Genomic DNA, 19,584 nt, shown 5'->3' with positions numbered 1-19,584 from the left:
AGAAACTGAAAGCCGAAAGCCTCGCTGATGTTTGGTATGACACCCCCCCCCCATAACTGACACAATATAATCAGTTCATTTTTATTATTTTGTGGTTTTGTTTTTCTCGTTTCTCCCTCAGTATATACAGATGATTGAGGGATCGTGAGGAGGATGCCTGATTTTCATTTTGTTTAGTTAGGCACATGCAAGGGTAGGTCTGAGTGGTTTGTATTGATTTCATTGGAACTTGGGCAGCACTGCAGCAAATCCTTGTGCCAGCGTACTGGTAAGATTGCTGGTAATGGAGAGGTCTTGGCAAGCTTTCAGATTTCTTTGGGAGAGAAGGAGATTTTGCAGAGGAACGTCAACATTGCTAGCATCTGTAACTTTGCATGGTACTTTAACAAAAGCAAGGGGGGGGAGAGAGGTTTTGCCCCAAGGAACGTGCAGTCTGAAATAGGATACAGAAGAGAAAGGGGAAGTATGTGTAGCAAGGGATAATGGTTACCAAAGCATGTGCCTTCCTCTTGCCATGCTCCCAGTGTTTCTTCTGCTGCAAAGCCAGCCTGCACAGTCCCACACAACCACCTGCCAATCAATCTGTTACTATATCTGTGTGAGCTGCATGTCTTGAGGAGGACAGGGAGAGGCCATGAAGGACAGCTCTAAGCCGTATGTGTGCATGTGGCTCTAAGGACTTGGTCTGTGTCAGTTAAACTCAACATCCTTTTCTTATTGCAGCTTCATATTCAAGGACGGCAATCACTTGATTAGTAAAGTTGCCTGCAAAGTGGAATGTGTTGCTTTTGAGGAAGGAGAAATATTCAAGGTTGTCTAAAACAGATGTTCACTCTAGTTAAAATGAAAGGTAAACAGGCACTTAACTTAATGATCAGTTGCCTGCAATTCTACAGTTAATTGCAGTTACTGAGAGAAATGATAATAGTCTTTAATTCAGCTAATTTATATTTCTTTTGTAGGAAATATCTTTTGCAGATTTACAAATTTGTTGTGGAATTCTGAAAAAACCCCAGAAAGAATCAGTGTCTTTTGAGGAAGCTGGTTGCTTGCTTTATGTTCTTGTCTCCAAAGTGCCAGCCTAAATGGATGAAAATGGCCAATTTCAAAGAGGCCCAAATCCAAGCTCCATCCTCTAAAAGGTTCCAGAATTCTAGTGCAAAGGAACACCTCTGCCTTTGCACTGGTACTGGGACCAAGCCTGCTCACTGTAGTAGCAAACCATCATGGCTGACACCAGTAAAAAGCCTCTGTGCAGAGCAGCAAGAAAATAAATAGCATTTTTAAAAAAAACTGGAGAAAGAGGCAGTGTCACAAAGGCATTGTAATGGGTGCAGAAGTAGCCTGCTTCCCCAGCATTGGTGCAACATTGCTGTCCATATGGTCTGCTTACTGCCATGAGATGTAGTGATGCATTTTTGCCTTAGATGGCTTTATAAATCCATGGTGGATAGATCTGTCAATAGCTACTAGCCATGATATCTAAATGGAACACCTGCATTCTTCTGAGGTAGTATGCCACTGGATACCAGTTCCTCTGTGTGCATTCAAGTCATACCTGGGCTTCTCAGAAGCATCTGGATGGCCACCTGGGGGAAGGAAGCAAAGTAGACTTACCAAGGCTTTTGATCTGATCCACCAGGGCTACTGCTACATTTTTAGGATCAAATCTTTGGATGATTTGACATTGCCACAGTGTTTCTCACCAAGGGTTCGTTGTCGATTACTTTTAAGCGGTCGCAGACAGCTGTGCAGTTCATAGAGTACAGAAGGGTATCATGCTTCCTTGTAACACATAACTCTTAGACTCTTGCTTTGGTTTTCCAGATCCTCACAGCAGAGTGTGCCTTACCTCAGACGATCAAGATGATCCCCTGAGCTCTTACATCAATGCCAACTACATCAGGGTAAGAGCTAAGCAATCCTGAAGGGTTTTCCGCGTAAGTGGGTTTCAATTATTCATGAACAGCTGCAAAATTCCATAGATCACCATTCCCACCCCAAAACACACCTTGTGGTCTTTAAAAACATTTGCAATTGTTTTGGATACCAGATGTTGTTACTTCAGTATCAGAGAATGACACCAGTCCTCTTTTCTGTCCCTATGGCCATTTCCCTGGTTCATATAGGCCCTGCACTTGAACTTGGAGCTTATTTGGTAGCAGTTGACACAACTCAGACAGAGAACTTATATATGAGCTGTAGGCTCCATCTACTCCTGGCTCTGAGCCAGACCCTGATCTGGGCAGATGCTTACATATCCTTCCTCCTTCTTCCCACAAGTAGCCTCATGCAGCTATCTAGCTACTTCAACAGCAGCTCTGAAGCTTCTGCCTGGCCGTGTTCTTCTGCTTTGTCCCTTTGGGTCAAGGGTGGTTCTGGGAGCCAGCCAGGAACCTATGGAGACCTCTGGTGAGGATGTCTGGCTCCAGCAGTTCAGAAGGGCTGTTGGTGGTGTGGAAATCTTGCTCCCCTTGCACCTTCTCCAAGGAGACCTCAGATTTCAAGGCCTGGGCAGTGCTGAACCCTGAGGGTCTAACACAACTCTTGGGCTCCAGCAAAACCAAAAAGAGCATAATCGAGCTTGGTTTAACCATGCTTCTTGCATAGCATAAGTGCTTCCATTGCCATAGCAACCATTGCTGCTTGTATAAAATGAAGTTGTGCCTTCTGTCCTTGGCTTGTGTGTGGTGGGGGGAGGTGGGAGAAAGTGTGCACTAGCACATTTATTTTTGATTTGCTAAGTGTCCTTGGGTAAAAGACTGGAGAACTGAGGTCTGTGCACAGCTCAACACTAATGAACCCTTGTTGCTTTGTTGGCAGGGCTATAGAGGAGAAGAAAAGGTGTACATTGCTACTCAGGGACCCATAGTTAATACTGTCAGTGATTTCTGGAGAATGGTGTGGCAGGAGCGTTCTCCAATTATTGTCATGATTACCAATATAGAAGAGATGAATGAGGTAATACTGAGTCTCTGCTCTTTATCCCATGTTGTAATTGATGTTTCCACAGTGGATGCCTGAGCCATGGGAAATGATTGAATAAAATATGGTTCCATTCATGAACCTAGTTTGCTTTGTAAATTACCTCAGTAGTCATGGTTTGGAGTGCTTTAAAAAGGCGTGATGAGCAAAACATCAGCACACATGTAAGCCCCATCCCAACATTGAAGAAGGTGAATAATACATTTGTTACTTGTTTGTTGTGAGATTGAAATGACTTTCCCAAAGACAATGGATGCTGTGTTTTCCCAGCACTTAATTATGTTATTAGGGAAGTATGATTTCTACCCTTATAGCTTTCCAGTTTCTAATGCTAATTAGAAATGGTCGCTTATCCCCGCTTCTCGGGTCGGCAGTGCTTGCAGTCCAGCCCAGCTCAGCAGGACATGGAAGGAAGAGGGTGATCCCTCCCTCCTTTGCAGCAATCCTGGCCACGGAGGATGCTGGGCTTGCCCACCAAAACCTATAATTTGAATAGGCTAGTCACAGCCTTCAGGGTGGGAAGAGCATCAGCAGTGGACTAGAGGGAGCAAAGCGTCTCTCTGGCCCACCACTGCAGCTTAAAAGGCCAGCTGCACTTTCTACAAGCGGTGCAGTCAGTGACAGATCAACCCGCTCACCCACCGAGTAATTGGGTCTGTTGATCCTGTGTTCATAAACTTGCTTTGGATACATTAGGTCACTATATTCAGGGCCAGGAAAGAATTTGCCTGTAGTCTTATTTCTGGAAGGGGATGAAGTGGTTCATCACCCCCTTCCCCTCCAGCAGGTGCAATATCTCAATAAAGGAATCTAGGTGGAAGTTCTGTCCTGAAGCCTATAGGAGAGCAGATAGGCCTTAGAACTTCCAGAGGGCAGCTTAGAGGACCAGCTTAATTGACTCACATCTTGAGGTAGCCTTTAACTGAGGCACGATCCTGAAAATCTCCAGCCAACAGGCAGGAGTATCAACCAGAAAGAACACCCAGTGCATAAGCCAAACCTACCTGCATCTGTAATCAATAATGTTGTAACCATTTTCAATCCAAGAACATTGTTGTGCCCGTTTGTCCACCAGTTCTCGCCTCATCCCTTCCCGTGCCCTAGTTTCATCTATGACTGGGTTAGGTATTCCTCCTGTCCAGGAGAGGCAGGGAACCTTGTGATCAACATTTATGTAACATCCTGGTTGTGTTTATGTCTCTCCATTTTAGCTCTTTGCCTCATCCAGGACAGAGCTCTGACTCTGCTCTTTTTTGGTTAATCTCCTCCTACATTTCTTTAGCACATTTTTCTTTTCCATACCCAATTCTCTTTTCCTTAATTTTTTTAAAGCTATTTCTCTCTCTTCTCTGCCATTTCCTCTTCTTCTCCTTCCTTTCCTACTCAGCTCCCTAGTGGTAATTCCACTACACACCATTGTTCCTGTCACATGGGATAACAATGTGACTGTTCCAGATCCTAGCCAAGCCACCTTGATAGAGTTGATACTTATCAGCAGATATGATCTACTCTGTAGGATCCTTCAATCTCTCTGTCGCATGGAGCTTCTGGAAGGTTCCCCTCTAGTTGGAATCCCAACCTACTTTGGAGGTTGAGATCAAATCTCTTGCTATGTGGGATTCTGTGCTAGCAAGGGTAGGGTATCAAAGCTGTTCACATGCTTATTTACCTCTCCTGGGGTAACGAGGACTTGCTCTATTCATGGGTGGGTGCCTCACTTACCCATCTGGACAAAATACTTTCACACAGTGAGTACCCAAACTTACATTTCCCTCCCCTTAAAGTGAGCTGCCTCCAAGTTCTGCTGTCACCGATGTCATTTTCTCAACATCTATTTTGCTTCCAGGTTAGCAACTGGGCAGTTGACACCCCTTAGGAGTCTGGATTTAACCCTGTTGTTTCTAGCTGCTGCTATATCTACTTGAAGCATTGGCATATTGCAGTATGGATTGCTATGCGAAACATAGCTGAGCAACTGTTTGACTTAATCGGTTTGATAAATTCTGTGAATCTGTGAATCAATTCTGTGGGCAAAAGAGCTTAATAGATCACGGTCAGCTACCATTTTTCTTCCAATCTATCCATCGCAACTTGTATCTGCAGTGCTACTTGGATGTTACCAAGGAGATAGGAAAGCTGTGCAACCTAACGGCACATGCACACTCACTTTTTCCAAAAGACACATTTGGTTAGAAGTCATTCATTAATCACAAAAGTCTAGTAGATGCCATCAGTCTCTGTACTAACAAAAGATATGATTGAGCGCAATGTTTCATTGATACCTCTTGTTTAAAGAATAAAATCATGCCATGAGACTCTGATATAAATATAGGCTACAGTCCCCTTCTTGTTAGCATCCCTGTTCTGATGTTTCTCTCCCCCTACCCCCACCCTTGCCAGCTTCAAATTATTATATGAACACTATGTCTTAAAAATGTGTCGACGCAGAGCTGAAACCTTTGTTATGCCATGATGCTTGAGAAAGAGTCTTTGTGTTCCTGCTATATACGTTCAATAATGCAAGGATTAGTGGCTCACTATTCCAGCACTTTTGTCAGGTCTAATCTGAACTGACAGACAGCCCACGGAAATGTGTGGGTGTTCTTCATTTCAGCTGCTTGGAGTCTGAGCTATAGATAGTTACTAGCACATTTGTCAGTTTTTACAATGGATGAGCGCTATTGTAGCATGGAGGGACTGCGTCGAGGCGGGGGAACAGAATTGTGAAAATTTGACTCATGAAATGGTAGTGACAAATTTTCCCACTGGTGTAAACCAGTGGTGCGGCTTACTTGCAAAGGTGCAGCAGCAGAAAAATGTGGATATTCTGTATTATCTCCTTTATTTAACTTTTATTTGGCCTCCGTTCATTACATTTATCCTGGAGGCCTAGACAGTTCCTTTGCAAGAAACCATGTGGGGGGTCCATCACATTATGAGTTCTCCCTTGCAAATGGCACTGACTCATGAATCATGGGTAGAAATGCTCATAAGGTTATGGGCATGGCTCATATGGCACCTTTACTGAGCAGTGTGGCTGAAACATGTAAGATTTGCCATAAGAGTACAAATATACCTTAAAGACAGAGATGAACAAACCATACAACCCTGAGATAGAAGGTAGTTGTTGTTGTTTAGGCATTTAGTCGTGTCCGACTCTTCGTGACCCCATGGACCAGAGCATGCCAGACACTCCTGTTTTCCTGTTTGGTCAAATACATGTTGGTAGTTTCGAGAACACTGTCCAACCATCTCGTCCTCTGTCGTCCCCTTCTCCTTGTGCCCTCTATCTTTCCCAACACCAGGGTCTTTTCCAGGGAGTCTTCTCTTCTCATGAGGTGGCCAAAGTATTAGAGCCTCAGCTTCAGGATCTGTCCTTCCAGTGAGCACTCAGGGCTGATTTCCTTAAGAATGGATACGTTTGATCTTCTTGCAGTCCATGGGACTTTCAAGAGTCTCCTCCAGCACCATAAATCAAAAGCATCAATTCTTCGGCGATCAGCCTTCTTTATGGTCCAGCTCTCACTTCCATACATCACTACTGTGAAAACCATAGCTTTAACTATACGGACCTTTGTCGGCAAGGTGATGTCTCTGCTTTTTAAGATGTCGTCTAGGTTTGTCATTGCTTTTCTCCCAAGAAGGAGGCGTCTTTTAATTTCGTGGCTGCTGTCACCATCTGCAATGATCATGGAGCCCAAGAAGGTAAAATCTGTCACTGCCTCCATTTCTTCCCCTTCTATGGAAGCAGTGACAGATTTTACCTTCTTGGGCTCCATGATCACTGCAGATGGTGAAGGTAAAGGAACCTTTATGTCTCTTGATAAGTGAGTGAGATACTGAGGGAAAGGTAGGGAATCCCTTTCTGCATAGATTCTTCCATCACTAATGAGAAAAGTGTGTTGTTATCACTATTACTATTTTTATTATATATTATTTATTACATTTATTAATAATCAAGGTGGAACTTTATTTCATGCAGTTCTTTTAAATGCAGGAGCCTATTCTGGATCTGCCAACCAGAGGATTTTAAACATCCAGAGGCTGCTGTTCAAAGGGAAAGCCAACAATTCTACTTGGCCTATGCAAGCTGTGGGCGCAACGCACCTAAAGTAGCTCTTTGCATTTGTTAGCTGTAGAATTCATTCAAAAAGTTTGCAAACAGCTTAATTTTTCTAAAATCTCTGCAGTGTGCTACATGAAACCAAGAAACAACATAATTGAAACAAAAATATCGCCCTGAGACCCCCCGGGTAGAGGGCAGTATACAAAATCAATAATAATAATAATAATACAACATAAATCCAGTAAGACAGTAGTATAAAAGCATGTGAAAACAGGCATTCATACACATAAAACCTGGGCTGGGTCAGATCTTATGGGTCAGGAAAAGTCTGGCCAAAAAACTATGGCTTTACAAGACACGTGAAGGAACTGGTGGTTGCTGCTTCATATATGGCAGTACATAATATCACAACTGGTCTTTGGAAACAATTTGCACAACTTGCTTAAAAATGTCTGGAGACAAGACTGGGTGCCAGCTGAAGTTTATGTTTTTAAAAATGGGGGGCCAACCACAGCTGTTTTATCTCAGAGTCCTCAGCATAACATGATGCCTGCAGCTCTAGGTAAAGGTAAAGGGACCCCTGACCATTAGGTCCAGTCGTGGCTAACTCTGGGGTTGCGGCGCTCATCTTGCTTCATTAGCCAGCATGACTAAGCCGCTTCTGGCAAACCAGAGCAGCACACAGAAATGCCATTTACCTTCCCGCCAGAGCAGTACCTATTTATCTACTTGCACTTTGACGTGCTTTCAAACTGCTAGGTTGGCAGGAGCAGGGACCGAGCAATGGGAGCTCACCCCGTCACGGGGATTAGAACCACCGACCTTCTGATCGGCAAGTCCTAGTCTCTGTGGTTTAACCCACAGCACCACCCGCGTCCCTCAGTCTGCTCTAACAGACACTAATTCAGTCTGAATGAGATCATGTTTTGGCTACAAATTCTGGCCATTTTTGGTTTGTATGCTTCTGCACACACACACACCCCATCCCACCCTTCTTTATGCAATATCTGGCCTGAAGAAGAGTCCTGCAAAACCCAAAACCTTGCCCCCTATTTTGTGACAGATTGATTGGTCCTAATTGTAGATTTTGGAGTTGTCGCTTATTTTGCTTTTTAAGTGTACTTTTTTTTAGTACAGCAAAGTCACTCCTGTGCCAGCCGATAACTTATTTTATATGTATGGTTTATATTTTGTTCAGAAATGTACAGAATACTGGCCAGAAGAACAGGTTACCTATGAAGGAATTGAAATCACAGTTAAAAGAGTTATACAAGCAGACGATTACCGGTTAAGGCTTATTACCCTAAAGGTAAGATCACTCAGGTATACGTGGAGCTGCATGAAAAAGGCCTCATAAAGTTGCTGTTTTATATCCAGCCTATAAAACACAGCTGAAACACCACTTTTCATTACTGCACTGATTATGTGTCTGTCTGGTTTCCAACCATGTACACAATATAGTAATGAAAGCAGTCAGGTATTTTAGATTGAATGTGTGCAGCCACACATGTTTCAGCCACTTGTGCTCATCCAGCGGAAGAATTCTGTGAGTCATTCCACACAATTCTAGCACCGGTCATTTATTATGGCATGCTTGCTCAGTAAATGTTCCTTATGTACATTGACTAGCCTCTAAATGCAGGAATCACCAGCCTGGCACCCACAGGCATCGCATTGGTGGGCCTTACAATTGGAGGGGGTTTTTTTCCGGAAACAACAGGCCCTTCAGCCGTAGGGGGGATTTTCTGAATTATGTGGGTAATTCAGAAATTACTTGGACAGAGAGGGAGAGATGTATGTGTGGTCTGTTTGCATGTGTGGTCTGTGTGTGAGAGGCAGCAAGGTGTGTATGGCTATGTCAATGTGAAGTTATAGGGTGTGTGTGTGTGTGTGTGTGTGTGAGAGAGAGAGAGAGAGAGAGAGAGAGAGAGAGAGAGAGACCAATAGTCCATATGGGTGTAGTGAGTGTTCTCCTGTGCTCTGTGTGCAAGAGTGGGTGTCGTATGCCTACCTTGTGTATTTTTCCTGGTCCTGGGGAATGCTCTCTGTTAGTAAACAGCAGGAGCAGCAGCATTGTGTGTCATGGAGATGTGTCAATATTGTGTGAGCTCCACGATCAGGACCATCAGGACACAGGTGACTTCCCACAGCAAGCATGAGGTTGTCAGGAGGGGGTAGATACGACAGCTACCACCAACACTTTCTCGAAATTGGGAATGTGTTTGCTGGCCCAATAAGGTTTGCAACTCCTGACCTAAATGTATGGCTTTAGAATAACAGCGGTGCTTGCACTATCCCATTCCAGTATCTTTAGATTCCCCTTTGTCCCTTGTATTCAGTGTGCTTCGCTAGCTGCAAAAAATGGGCAGAGGATTTTTTCTTAGCAACAAAAACCAGGAGTGGTTTATCAAAATGTTTTGAGGATGGAAGTGAAGACTGAGAGTTTCAAGAGAGAGCTCTAGAACAACAACCACCTGTTTAATTTTATTTTTTTACCTCTCAAAGATCTCAGTAAGGATTTTGTTTTCAGTTGTACAGTGGTACCTCGAATTACATACGCTTCAGGTTACAGACGCTTCAGGTTACAGACTCCGCTAACCCAGAAATAGTACCTCGGGTTAAGAACTTTGCTTCAGGATGAGAACAGAAATGGCGCTGCAGCAGAAGTGGGAGGCCCCATTAGCTAAAGTGGTGCTTCAGGTTAAGAACAGTTTCAGGTTAAGAACAGACCTCCAGAACGAATTAAGTTCTTAACCTGAGGTACCACTGTATTTCAAAAAGCCATTATTATTATTATTATTATTATTACTACTACTACTTTATTTTATTATTAATTACTATAGCTCATTAAGCTTGGTTTCCTTCCACTGTAACCTAAAGTCTGCTGAGCCTTTTGTCGGTAAAGATTTGGGGGTCTTTTAAAGGATTTATAAAAGAGAAGTTGGATACAGTGTTGTTTTGTTGGAAGGTTTTAAGTGGTGTTAAAGACTACATTTTCAGCTGCCAACTAGAATGCTTAATTTATCTTTATGTGTTCTCTGACTGAGTAACAGACATCACAGCCTGATCTCCTGTGACCTGTTGCACTGGAAGCAAAGTGTTCAAGGCCACTTCTATTCGTGCTTCTGTTCGTAAATGTTTGTAATGTTGTTGGGCCAGTGGCATGAGCAGGTATCCAGCTGTATAACGTCTGCAGTTGGGTGTCTTCAGTGCACCATCTTTGGCACAAATGGAGCTACACAGGACTCTTGCCCAATGCCATACAGAGCAACCAGGTGCAATCAAGATCCTTTCTCCCTCTTCTGCCAGCAACCATCATAAGCGTAATTTAATAACATACGGAGATTCATAAAACAATAAATCTTCCACACCTCCCATAAGCAACATCTTCTGTCATAGTTATATGATTTATAGGGTTGGAGTATTAAGTGTTGGTGGTTTCAGTTTCTCTCTGGGTTTTGTTTATTTACCAAATCCAAACTTCAGTGGTCAAAATGCTTAGTGCTATGTATTCCCTTCATGCCATTCCCACACATCAGAACGCCTAAAAATCAACTGCACTCCAATAGTTATTAATGATTTCAACTGATTTAAAGTTTAAGATCATAAGAAGATCATTTAAGCTGGTCTTGTTGATTTAAGTTTTAGTACTAAATGTTGCTTTTCTTGGGCCCTTCCATAGATGCCTATATTTGAAAGTAACTGTTTAGCACAGTGTAAAATTTCCCCATCAATGCCTGAAAGGTTGAAGCAAACATTCCATTGACCTCTAGTTCCAATTGGGCACAAGATTAAGCAGCCATAAAGTGAAGCAGGCTGAATTAATTAGCATGCCTGAAAACTGAGCAGCATATCTGTTGATTCAACAGGGGTATTATTATTTTTTTGGAAAAGAAAGCTTTATGTCTTACGCTTTCACAGAGAGTGACATGTGGTATATGCAGTTAGAAATATCTGTCTGTCTATTAGGTTATAAATATGATTTCTTTCCATTTATGTTCCCAATATTATTAAGAACATAATTATATTTTGAAAACAGCTCTTCAGTTTGCTGAATAGCAGCAAGAAAGTATGACCTCTGAAAAGTGTAAATTGCCTACATTGCCAACATAGTATTGCAAGCCTTAATTTTACTCTGATGCCATAAGTTAGTCCAGGAGGCCATCTCAGGATAGCAGCAGAGTCAGTGTGGCTTTGCCAGCAATTGGCGTTAATTATATATTTAAAGTTATTTATATACCATTCATGAAAGATAGCTGCAAAGATATTGTTGCAGTTTGCAGTTTTAAATAAAGCAACACATCATTAAATCTGGGCAAAAAGACAGGAAAATATATAATTTTCAATAATAATAATAATTTTGGAAGAAGAAGACTACATAGCACAACAGATCCTTATGCATCCTTGGGGAGAATAATGTAGCTTTAAGACAGGTTAAATATTTCATCTTTATATTTAATTTTCTATCTTGTTATCAGCCCTTATTACACAAATCCCCTTTGAGAAGGGTTAGTAAACTGCATACCCCAAGAAAATGTTTTTTAAAACTCATTAAGGAGTCTCACCTTTTGGAAAATAACTTTTCTGGTTGCCTGTATAAATCTCTTTATAACTCTCTTATAGAAGGGTGAAGAAATAAGAAATCTGAAACACTACTGGTATACTTCCTGGCCAGATCAGAAGACTCCTGATCAAGCACCAGCCCTGTTGCAGCTGGTTCAGGAAGTGGAAGAGGCCACACAGTGTGCAGAAGAACAGAATGCTCCAATCATAGTTCACTGCAGGTAGCTTAATTATGCATTGTTAAACCACCATGAAGAGAGAGGAAAGAACATGGGAAGTTTTAAGGAAGTTGTCGTTGTGTTAAAGTAACCTTCTCTCACAATGCTGATCTAGAGAGTTCAGGTATCTGAAGAAGTGTGCATGCACACGAAAGCTCATACCAATAACAAACTTAGTTGGTCTCTAAGGTGCTACTGGAAGGAATTTTTTTATTTTGTTTCGACTACGGCAGACCAACACGGCTACCTACCTGTAACTAGAGAGTACAATTTCTGCATGATCCACCTGCTGTGAAAAACTGCTTTTAACTACTGTTCTGTTAGCCTATGTCAGGTAAGGTAGTGAGGAAGCATCTCTTGCTTCTAATTTGGCACTGGAACTTCAAGGAGAAGTCGTCCCCCCAAAAAAAAAACCCAGAAGTATGGCCCCAGAAGCCTTTATGATGTGAAAACCTTATACCGACATTTTCACTTGAGTTTGTGCTGGAAGTGACCTGACTCTTTTATTGTCCCCATCTGCTGTGCAGATGGAATGGAAAACAGTGTGGGTTGCTTAATTAACCATGCAATGTGGGGAAACAGTCAGTTTAAAGGGGGGGGTAGAGATAGGCTCATTTAATTCTTTTTCCTAGGCTGGCAGTGACCCGGTTTCTGAGGCGAAGCTGCAGGCATTTCCCCCACCACAATTCTGCCACTCATTTTTTGTAATGACATCCAGGTGACACTGAAGGAGTTTGCAGGTGAATCAACATTATACACATGTGTGTGCGCACACAGATATATATATAGGGAAAATTATGCAAATTTGACCTTTTCATATATCATTCTCTAGGTGGAGTCCTGGGGTCACATGGTACATTCAATTCATAGTGGACAGGAGTTCTCCTCCACTGTGAGAATTGCCCAGTTAGCATATGAACTGGATTCATATGAAGTGACTCATAGTCTCTGGGAAAGTCGCTGTTAATATTGAATGATCTGTGTGCGTGAGGGAGAGGGAAGGAGAGAGAGATGAAGATCATCCTTATCCTAGTAAAAATTCATAGCTTTGTTCTTGGGCTTTCCTGGGCTTGTTCACAGTAGAAAATGGCAGACTTGCTTTTTAAATAAAAATAAATACTAAAATAGATTTTGATTTTTTTATGAACATCATAAGAGCAGCCAAGCATGCATGGAAAATGAGCAGAGATCAGCTATCATAAATTATACATTGAAATGAAAGACTAGTTAGTGTTCTCATACAAAATAAATTCAGGTTCTGATAACATAAGTTCCTTTTTTTTATACTACTGGACTTTGGCAGGCAGCAGGGAACATTCCTATTTTAAAGCAGATATCCTTTTTGATACAGTTACAGAAAGAGTCCATAATTGACCATATATAATGACAATCATTTAATGTCATGACACTAGATGGAGAAATTTCAAAACCAAATATGAGCATTCCTTGTACAAACTGGCCTGGGGGGGGGGAACCAATGAGATCCTGGTGGCCTTAAATGTACTGTGATGTATCAGTGCACAAATATCAGTATGCCAAACCTCTTAAAGTAATCTTAAAAGTATATCTGCATAATATAGCAAAATCAGTTTTCTAAAACAGCTTTTTGCCAGAATTCTCAGTTTATCCTGCGTTCACAAGTGCTGTGTCAATGTATCTTAATAGAATGCTATTTTATCCAGACTCCTAGCTGTCCAGTTTTGATTGTCCTCTTGTCCCAGCCATTCAGATACATTTTGTAACTTGTTTAAATGAGGAAAGTACTGCTGCAAAATGCATGTAGCAACTGTCCTTAAAGAATACTCCATTATACAACATGCTTTGTGGCTTTTGCTTCTCATTTTTCATTAAAATAATTTTAAAATAATAAATAGAATTTATCACTTGCTGCCACCCATAAATGCAATACAAGAACAACTCTGGTCAATAACCAAAGATTAACCTGAAGAACAATAGTGTTGCAGTGTTAGAGTTTTAACCTTTACGTATTGGAAGTAGATATTCGATACTTACCAAAAGGGTGGAAGGGAGTCTAGGGTGTTTTTCTTCTCTTTTTTTTTCCCCCCCCACGATGTAGCTAAATTATTTTCTTTGTATAGTTGGAAAAAGGAAAAAGTTGGCTTGTATATCTCTGTTGTAGTGACCCCTTTTTTGTAATCTTTTCTGTATATATATATATATATATATATATATATATATATTTCTTTTTTATATGTCTGTTTTGTGTATAACTTTAATAAAAATGTATTCGGGAAAAAAAAAGAGTTTTAACCTTTAAAGCCCTATACGGCCTAGGACCCTCGTACCTATGGGACCGCCTCTCCTGGTATGTCCCACAGAGGAACTTACGGTCTGCAAACAAAAACATCTTGAAGATCCCAGGCCACAGAGAGGTTAGGCTGGCCTCAACTAGAGCCAGGGCCTTTTCGGCCGCGGCTCCAATCTGGTGGAACGCTCTGTCACAAGAGACCAGGGCCCTGCGGGACTTGACATCTTTCCGCAGGGCCTGCAAAACAGAGCTGTTCCACCAGGCCTTTGGTCAGGGCACAGCCTGACCCCCTCCTCTGGCAATCTGCACAGAATTTTGCTTATTGGTTGCCATCAATTTGATTTTAATTAATTTTTATAATGAGATGTTTTTAGAATCGTTGGATTATTTTGATTGTTGTTAGCCGCCCTGAGCCCAGCTTTGGCTGGGGAGGGCGGGATATAAATAAAATTTATTATTATTATTATTATTATTATTATTATTATTATTAGAGACCAGGGGATCTTTTATTTTATTTTGGTGGTGGTTGGTGGAAATCAAATCAAATCTTGTTCCTGTACACATCTCCAAAGAGCTGGATGAAAAGACTGCCCACAAGTAGTATTTCTTTATTTCCCCCGAGGGCACAGCTGGTGGCCAAAATTATCTAAGTGACAATGAATGAAAATCCATTTGAGATGCTACCAGCACTTCTTGAGACCTGCAAAATGGGAAAAGCTCTTGGACTGAGGAGTAATTGTTATTTGCTGCTTCCATTATTTAAAGTGACATGTTGACATATCAGGCCTGACAGAAGCCAGATGGCTCACCTAACATCTGCCTGGCATTGCACCCTGTAACATTTTCCTCCAATCTATGTGGTAATCTTTCACTGAATATATATATGGCTGATGGTTAGAACATTAGTTTCTGTCTTTTTCATTTCCTCAAATAAATGAGAACTGCTTATTCTGGACAAAGAAAACATCTTATTAAACTGTCTCTCTGCATACCAGATTCTCACAAACTCTCCTTATGGGGTACACAGAGGTTATGTCAACTGAGTTTCAATGGTGGGGGCAAAAACAAACAAACACAGACATACCCCTTGCTTAATGGTTTAGGGCCAAATTAAATACATGTAAGACGCAAGTACACTCTGATTAACTGAGTCTTCTTATCTGTTACTGCTTTCTTCAAACCACACTTACCAAAGTAAAAAAATCAGCTACTTAAAATTTAAAAACCTATTGCAGACCTAGGTATAGTTTCTGCCCACATTCTGGGCTGGCTGGCTGGCTGGCTTGCAGCGTTAAACCACAATTTACAATAAACTATGAACGCTTTAGGGACACGGGTGGCACTGTGGGTTAAACCACAGAACCTAGGGCTTGCCGATCAGAAGGTCGGCGGTTCGAATCCCCGCAACGGGGTGAACTCCTGTTGTTTGGTCCCTGCTCCTGCCAACCTAGCAGTTCAAAAGCACACAGTGCAAGTAGATAAATAGGTACCGTTCTGGCGGGAAGGTAAACGGCGTTTCCGTGCGCTGCTCTGGTTTGCCAGAAGTGGCTTAGTCATGCTGGCCACATGACCTGGAAGCTGTACATCGGCTCCCTCAGCCAATAAAGCGAGATGAGCGCCGCAACCCCAGAGTCGGTCACAACTTGACCTGTCAGGTCTTTACCTTTATGAACACTTTGTTCTTCCCTTGCTGCTGATTGTGCCATGTGGGGGATGAAACATGATAGAAGGCTTGTCCACATGTTCACCCGAACACAGACAGGTTCAAGCTATCTCAACACACATACAAGTGCAGGTGCGGAAGTGTACACGTGTTGATTTATGTAGCTCAACTGTTTTGTACAAAGGTACACACACCACACTTGCTGATTGAATGTTACTGGTGAACATTCATAGAGTCTGACTTGCCATGAGGAGTGATCCTGAGCATGCAGCTTGTTTCTCTCCAAGGCTTTGTACATTTGGCAAGGGTACATCTGAAATACTAAGAGAATAATTGATGCTCTTTCTGAGGATTTCCACCTTCATTTTCTGTTCCTCTCTCTCTGGCCAGTGCAGGGATTGGTAGGACTGGCTGCTTTATCGCCACCAGCATTTGCTGCAAACAGTGGAAGAACGAGGGCGCAGTTGACATACTCAGAACAACCTGCCAGCTACGGCTAGACAGGTGAGAGAATCTTGTATTATTGTCTTTTTCACTTTTCCTTCAAAAACAAACACTGTAGACCCAATGCTTTCTTCTTTTTTAGCATATGAACAGAGTTTGTCTCTTTGGGAAAGTATTGCTGCTGTACAAATCATTTATAACAGGGGGGGAGACCTGTGGTCTTCCAGGTGCTGTTGGGCTATAAACGCCATCATCCCTGATCACTGTCCCATGTGGACTGGGGCTCATAGGAATTCGAGTACTGCAATATCTGTAGAGGTACAGGCTGCCCATCATTGTTGTTTAAAGAAAGTATTGGGGAATAGATACAAGGGCTGGGTTCATGGCTAGTGTAAACCAAGGTTTATGAATCAACAATAAGCCATGGCTTACTAATGTGGTTTGTTCATGGTTGATAAAGCATGACTGAGCCACTGGCTGGGTTTGGACAATCAAATTAAATCGTAGTTTATAAACCATGGTTTAGCATTTCATGTGAAGCAGGTCTTGTACAACGGGAAGTCTTCCCCCCCCCTTTTGTTTACATTCACTAAATATTGGAAGCGGCCACACAAGATAAAAACGAAATTACAGACTATTAAGAATGTAATGAATGGTTTAATGAGAATTAATTACATTTGTATTATTTACAAGTGACAGGTGTATTCAGAATGTCAGAAATACTGATTTGATGACTTAAATATGTGATCAATTTCACTGAAATCACTGAAACATAACTTCAGAGTAAACTTGAACTGTTAAATAGATGAAATTAGTTGGATTCACTGTTACCATGCAACATGTGAGCAGGGTGATGTTAGCGAAGTAGAATGTCAACTCAGACTTAGAATAAACTTAACTGAATATGCAGGGATAAATTTATAGCTTTTTGGGGGGATATATATTTTATACAGATGTATAGATATGAATACCGATCCCATAAGGGCATTCCTATCTTCCAGTTGTAACATGGAAAGTTAATGGGGGGGGGGGACGGGATTAGTGCACAACAGTACTTCAAACATCACTCCTGTAGCTAGATTGCCATCTTGTGGTCATAGGTAACCATTTCACCTGTACCAGGAAGGCTACAGAGTAGGCATAAGCAAACTCAGCCCTCCAGATGTTTTGGGACTACAGCTCTCATCATCCCTAGCTAACAGGACCAGTGGTCAGGGATGATGGGAACTGTAGTCCAACAACAGCTGGGGGGCCGAGTTTGCCTATGCCTGCTATAGAGATTGCATGAAAAGAAAGTTGATACATGCCTTCAACTTCAGTAACAGCTGAGAAGTACTATAAGGACTGGGAACACAGTTGATCCAACACCAGTAGGTGGTGTATAAATAAATACTCATCTAAATAAAAAAGCAGGCTTGGAATCTACACCATATTTATCTCTTACTTTCCATGAACATTAAAAAGCATATCTTGCTGCTACACCCAAAAGCCAGGGTGAACCTCACCTGGCTTATCTGACTTCCAAAGAATGTAAAATTGTGGGCCGGATACCATATTCTGAATTAAAATGTTGTATCACAGAGAATGCATATAGCACTGACAGCAACAGCTCTTGTGCATCATGAGGGCAAGTAGTCAGAGAGGAGCACTGATTTTCGTTGATTAGGTTTTAGTTAGCTTCCCAAACATGGCATCAGGCAGGCTGCTGGAACCTTCCATCTTACTGTGGCTATACCATGGCTGTCATTTTTCTGACTCTATTGGCCAGGTGTAAATAGATTTGGGGAACCCGATTCAAAACCTTTTTGTTGTGCTTTGTATCAACAACTGCAGAATTAAACTCACTTTTTCCAAACAAAATCTATGACCTAAAAGCAATTTCATGTGATCTTTGGCATCTCTGTGATCCATTACCAGTGTGATTATGCCAAGCAGATACAGTGAGATTAATGTTATATTTTGATAATGTTTTTGAGAAGCATTTAGCACAGATCCTAAAACTCTGGTATGTTACCCCAGTGATCTTATATGCAACCCTAGGAACTCAATACCATTACCAGTAGGAAGACTATTTAAAACCAATAGACTTAGGATCAGTTTTTTTGTGTTTAGCTCCCCCCACCCCAATTTGTGCTGTATTATTTTTGTTAATAGTTTTGAGATACACAATGGATATCTGCCTCCAAATCTCCCCCCTCCCCCGTTTCTCTTCCCAGGGGAGGAATGATCCAGACCTGTGAACAATATCAGTTTGTCCACCATGTCATCAGCTTATATGAAAAACAGTTTTCTAGAGCAGCAGCAGAGGAATAAAGATTCGTGAAAAATTGTTATGAAACAAACCAACAGAACTCTGGCCACAAATTGTTATGTATTCTAGAGCTGAGAAGACACACGTGGGAATTTCAGAATAGAAGATATTTATTTATAAATATATATATATAAATATATATAATATATATAGTTTTACTTTCAAAATGCTTTATTTTACATTTAAGAGCTAAGATACCGCTTTTCTTCAACATGTGACAGGACATCATCTTCACCCCCCCAAAAGGCCTATTTATACTGTAAATAAGATCAGTAGCTTCATTTATTACAAAATTTTAAAATATCATTGTCAGATTTGCTATTTTAAAAAACGAATTACAAAATTGCTACTAGATCCAAATACAGTGCAAAAGTCTTTGATAAATGTATTGCTTAAGTCTGTAATGTATGTTTATTAAGCTTGAAAAGTAACTTTTTTGCCTTTTTTCTGATGGATTGTTTTTACATTTTAAACTACCGGATACTGTGTATATCATAAGACCTTCTGAGTCTGTGCATTAAAGGATTCAAATGGATTCATACTGAAATTATTTATGGTTCATGCCTGGTATGTTTTGAACAGTCCCTTCAAGATAGCTGTGGGTATCAAAATGATGCAGAAAGAAGCTATTTAGAATTGATTGCTTTTTCTGTCTGTATAGCATTCCTTCATAATGGTGGGGTGAGAGATTTGAAAGTTTCTCTTGGGGTAACTCAATGGGTAGAATTTGCTTTATGGTTCCAGTACTACCCTCATGGTTTTGCTCTGTGAGACAAAAATGACATTAGGATAAAAGCTTCCATTGGCGCCAACTGAAGCTTTTTCTCCTATCCTAATTGCGGAATGTGAGGTCCAGTATATCTGAAGGAGTGTCTCCACCCCCATCGTTCTACCCGGACACTGAGGTCCAGCACCGAGGGACTTCTGGTGGTTCCCTCACTGTGAGAAGCCAAGTTAAAGGGAACCAGGCAGGGCCTTCTCGGTAGTGGCACCCTCCCTGTGGAACAGCCCCCCACCAGATGTCAAAGAGAACAACAACTACCAGACTTTTAGAAGACATCTGAA

The 19,584-nt window shown here is 41.5% G+C and overlaps 2 protein-coding genes across 13 annotated transcripts in view; one reads left to right on the top strand and one right to left on the bottom strand.

Annotated features, from left to right (window-relative positions):
- Positions 1-19,066, top strand: part of PTPN5 (protein tyrosine phosphatase non-receptor type 5) — a 66,931-nt gene extending 47,865 nt beyond the window's left edge. For 10 of the 12 annotated variants that reach the window (XM_079987317.1, XM_079987314.1, XM_079987312.1 and 7 more), the window contains 6 exons: positions 1,828-1,907; positions 2,824-2,961; positions 8,250-8,360; positions 11,675-11,835; positions 16,155-16,268; positions 18,425-19,066. In XM_079987317.1, the coding sequence (XP_079843443.1) occupies positions 1,828-1,907; positions 2,824-2,961; positions 8,250-8,360; positions 11,675-11,835; positions 16,155-16,268; positions 18,425-18,521 (701 nt within the window). In that variant the 3' untranslated portion in view covers positions 18,522-19,066. The remainder of the gene's footprint in view (positions 1-1,827; positions 1,908-2,823; positions 2,962-8,249; positions 8,361-11,674; positions 11,836-16,154; positions 16,269-18,424) is intronic. The other 2 variants (XR_013841615.1, XM_079987309.1) reach the window with 2 other exon arrangements.
- The window catches only part of GTF2H1 (general transcription factor IIH subunit 1), a gene marked incomplete at its 5' end in the record, with an annotated part of 324,820 nt that overhangs the window by 71,081 nt on the left and 234,155 nt on the right, over positions 1-19,584 (bottom strand). The gene's annotated exons all lie outside the window — the stretch shown is intronic.

The sequence above is a fragment of the Podarcis cretensis genome (genome assembly GCF_951804945.1).
Source record: "Podarcis cretensis genome assembly, chromosome: 1".
NCBI classification, from domain to species: domain Eukaryota; kingdom Metazoa; phylum Chordata; class Lepidosauria; order Squamata; family Lacertidae; genus Podarcis; species Podarcis cretensis.
The sequence above is the reverse complement of the archived record's forward strand: the minus strand, read 5'-3'. Positions and strand labels throughout refer to the sequence as shown.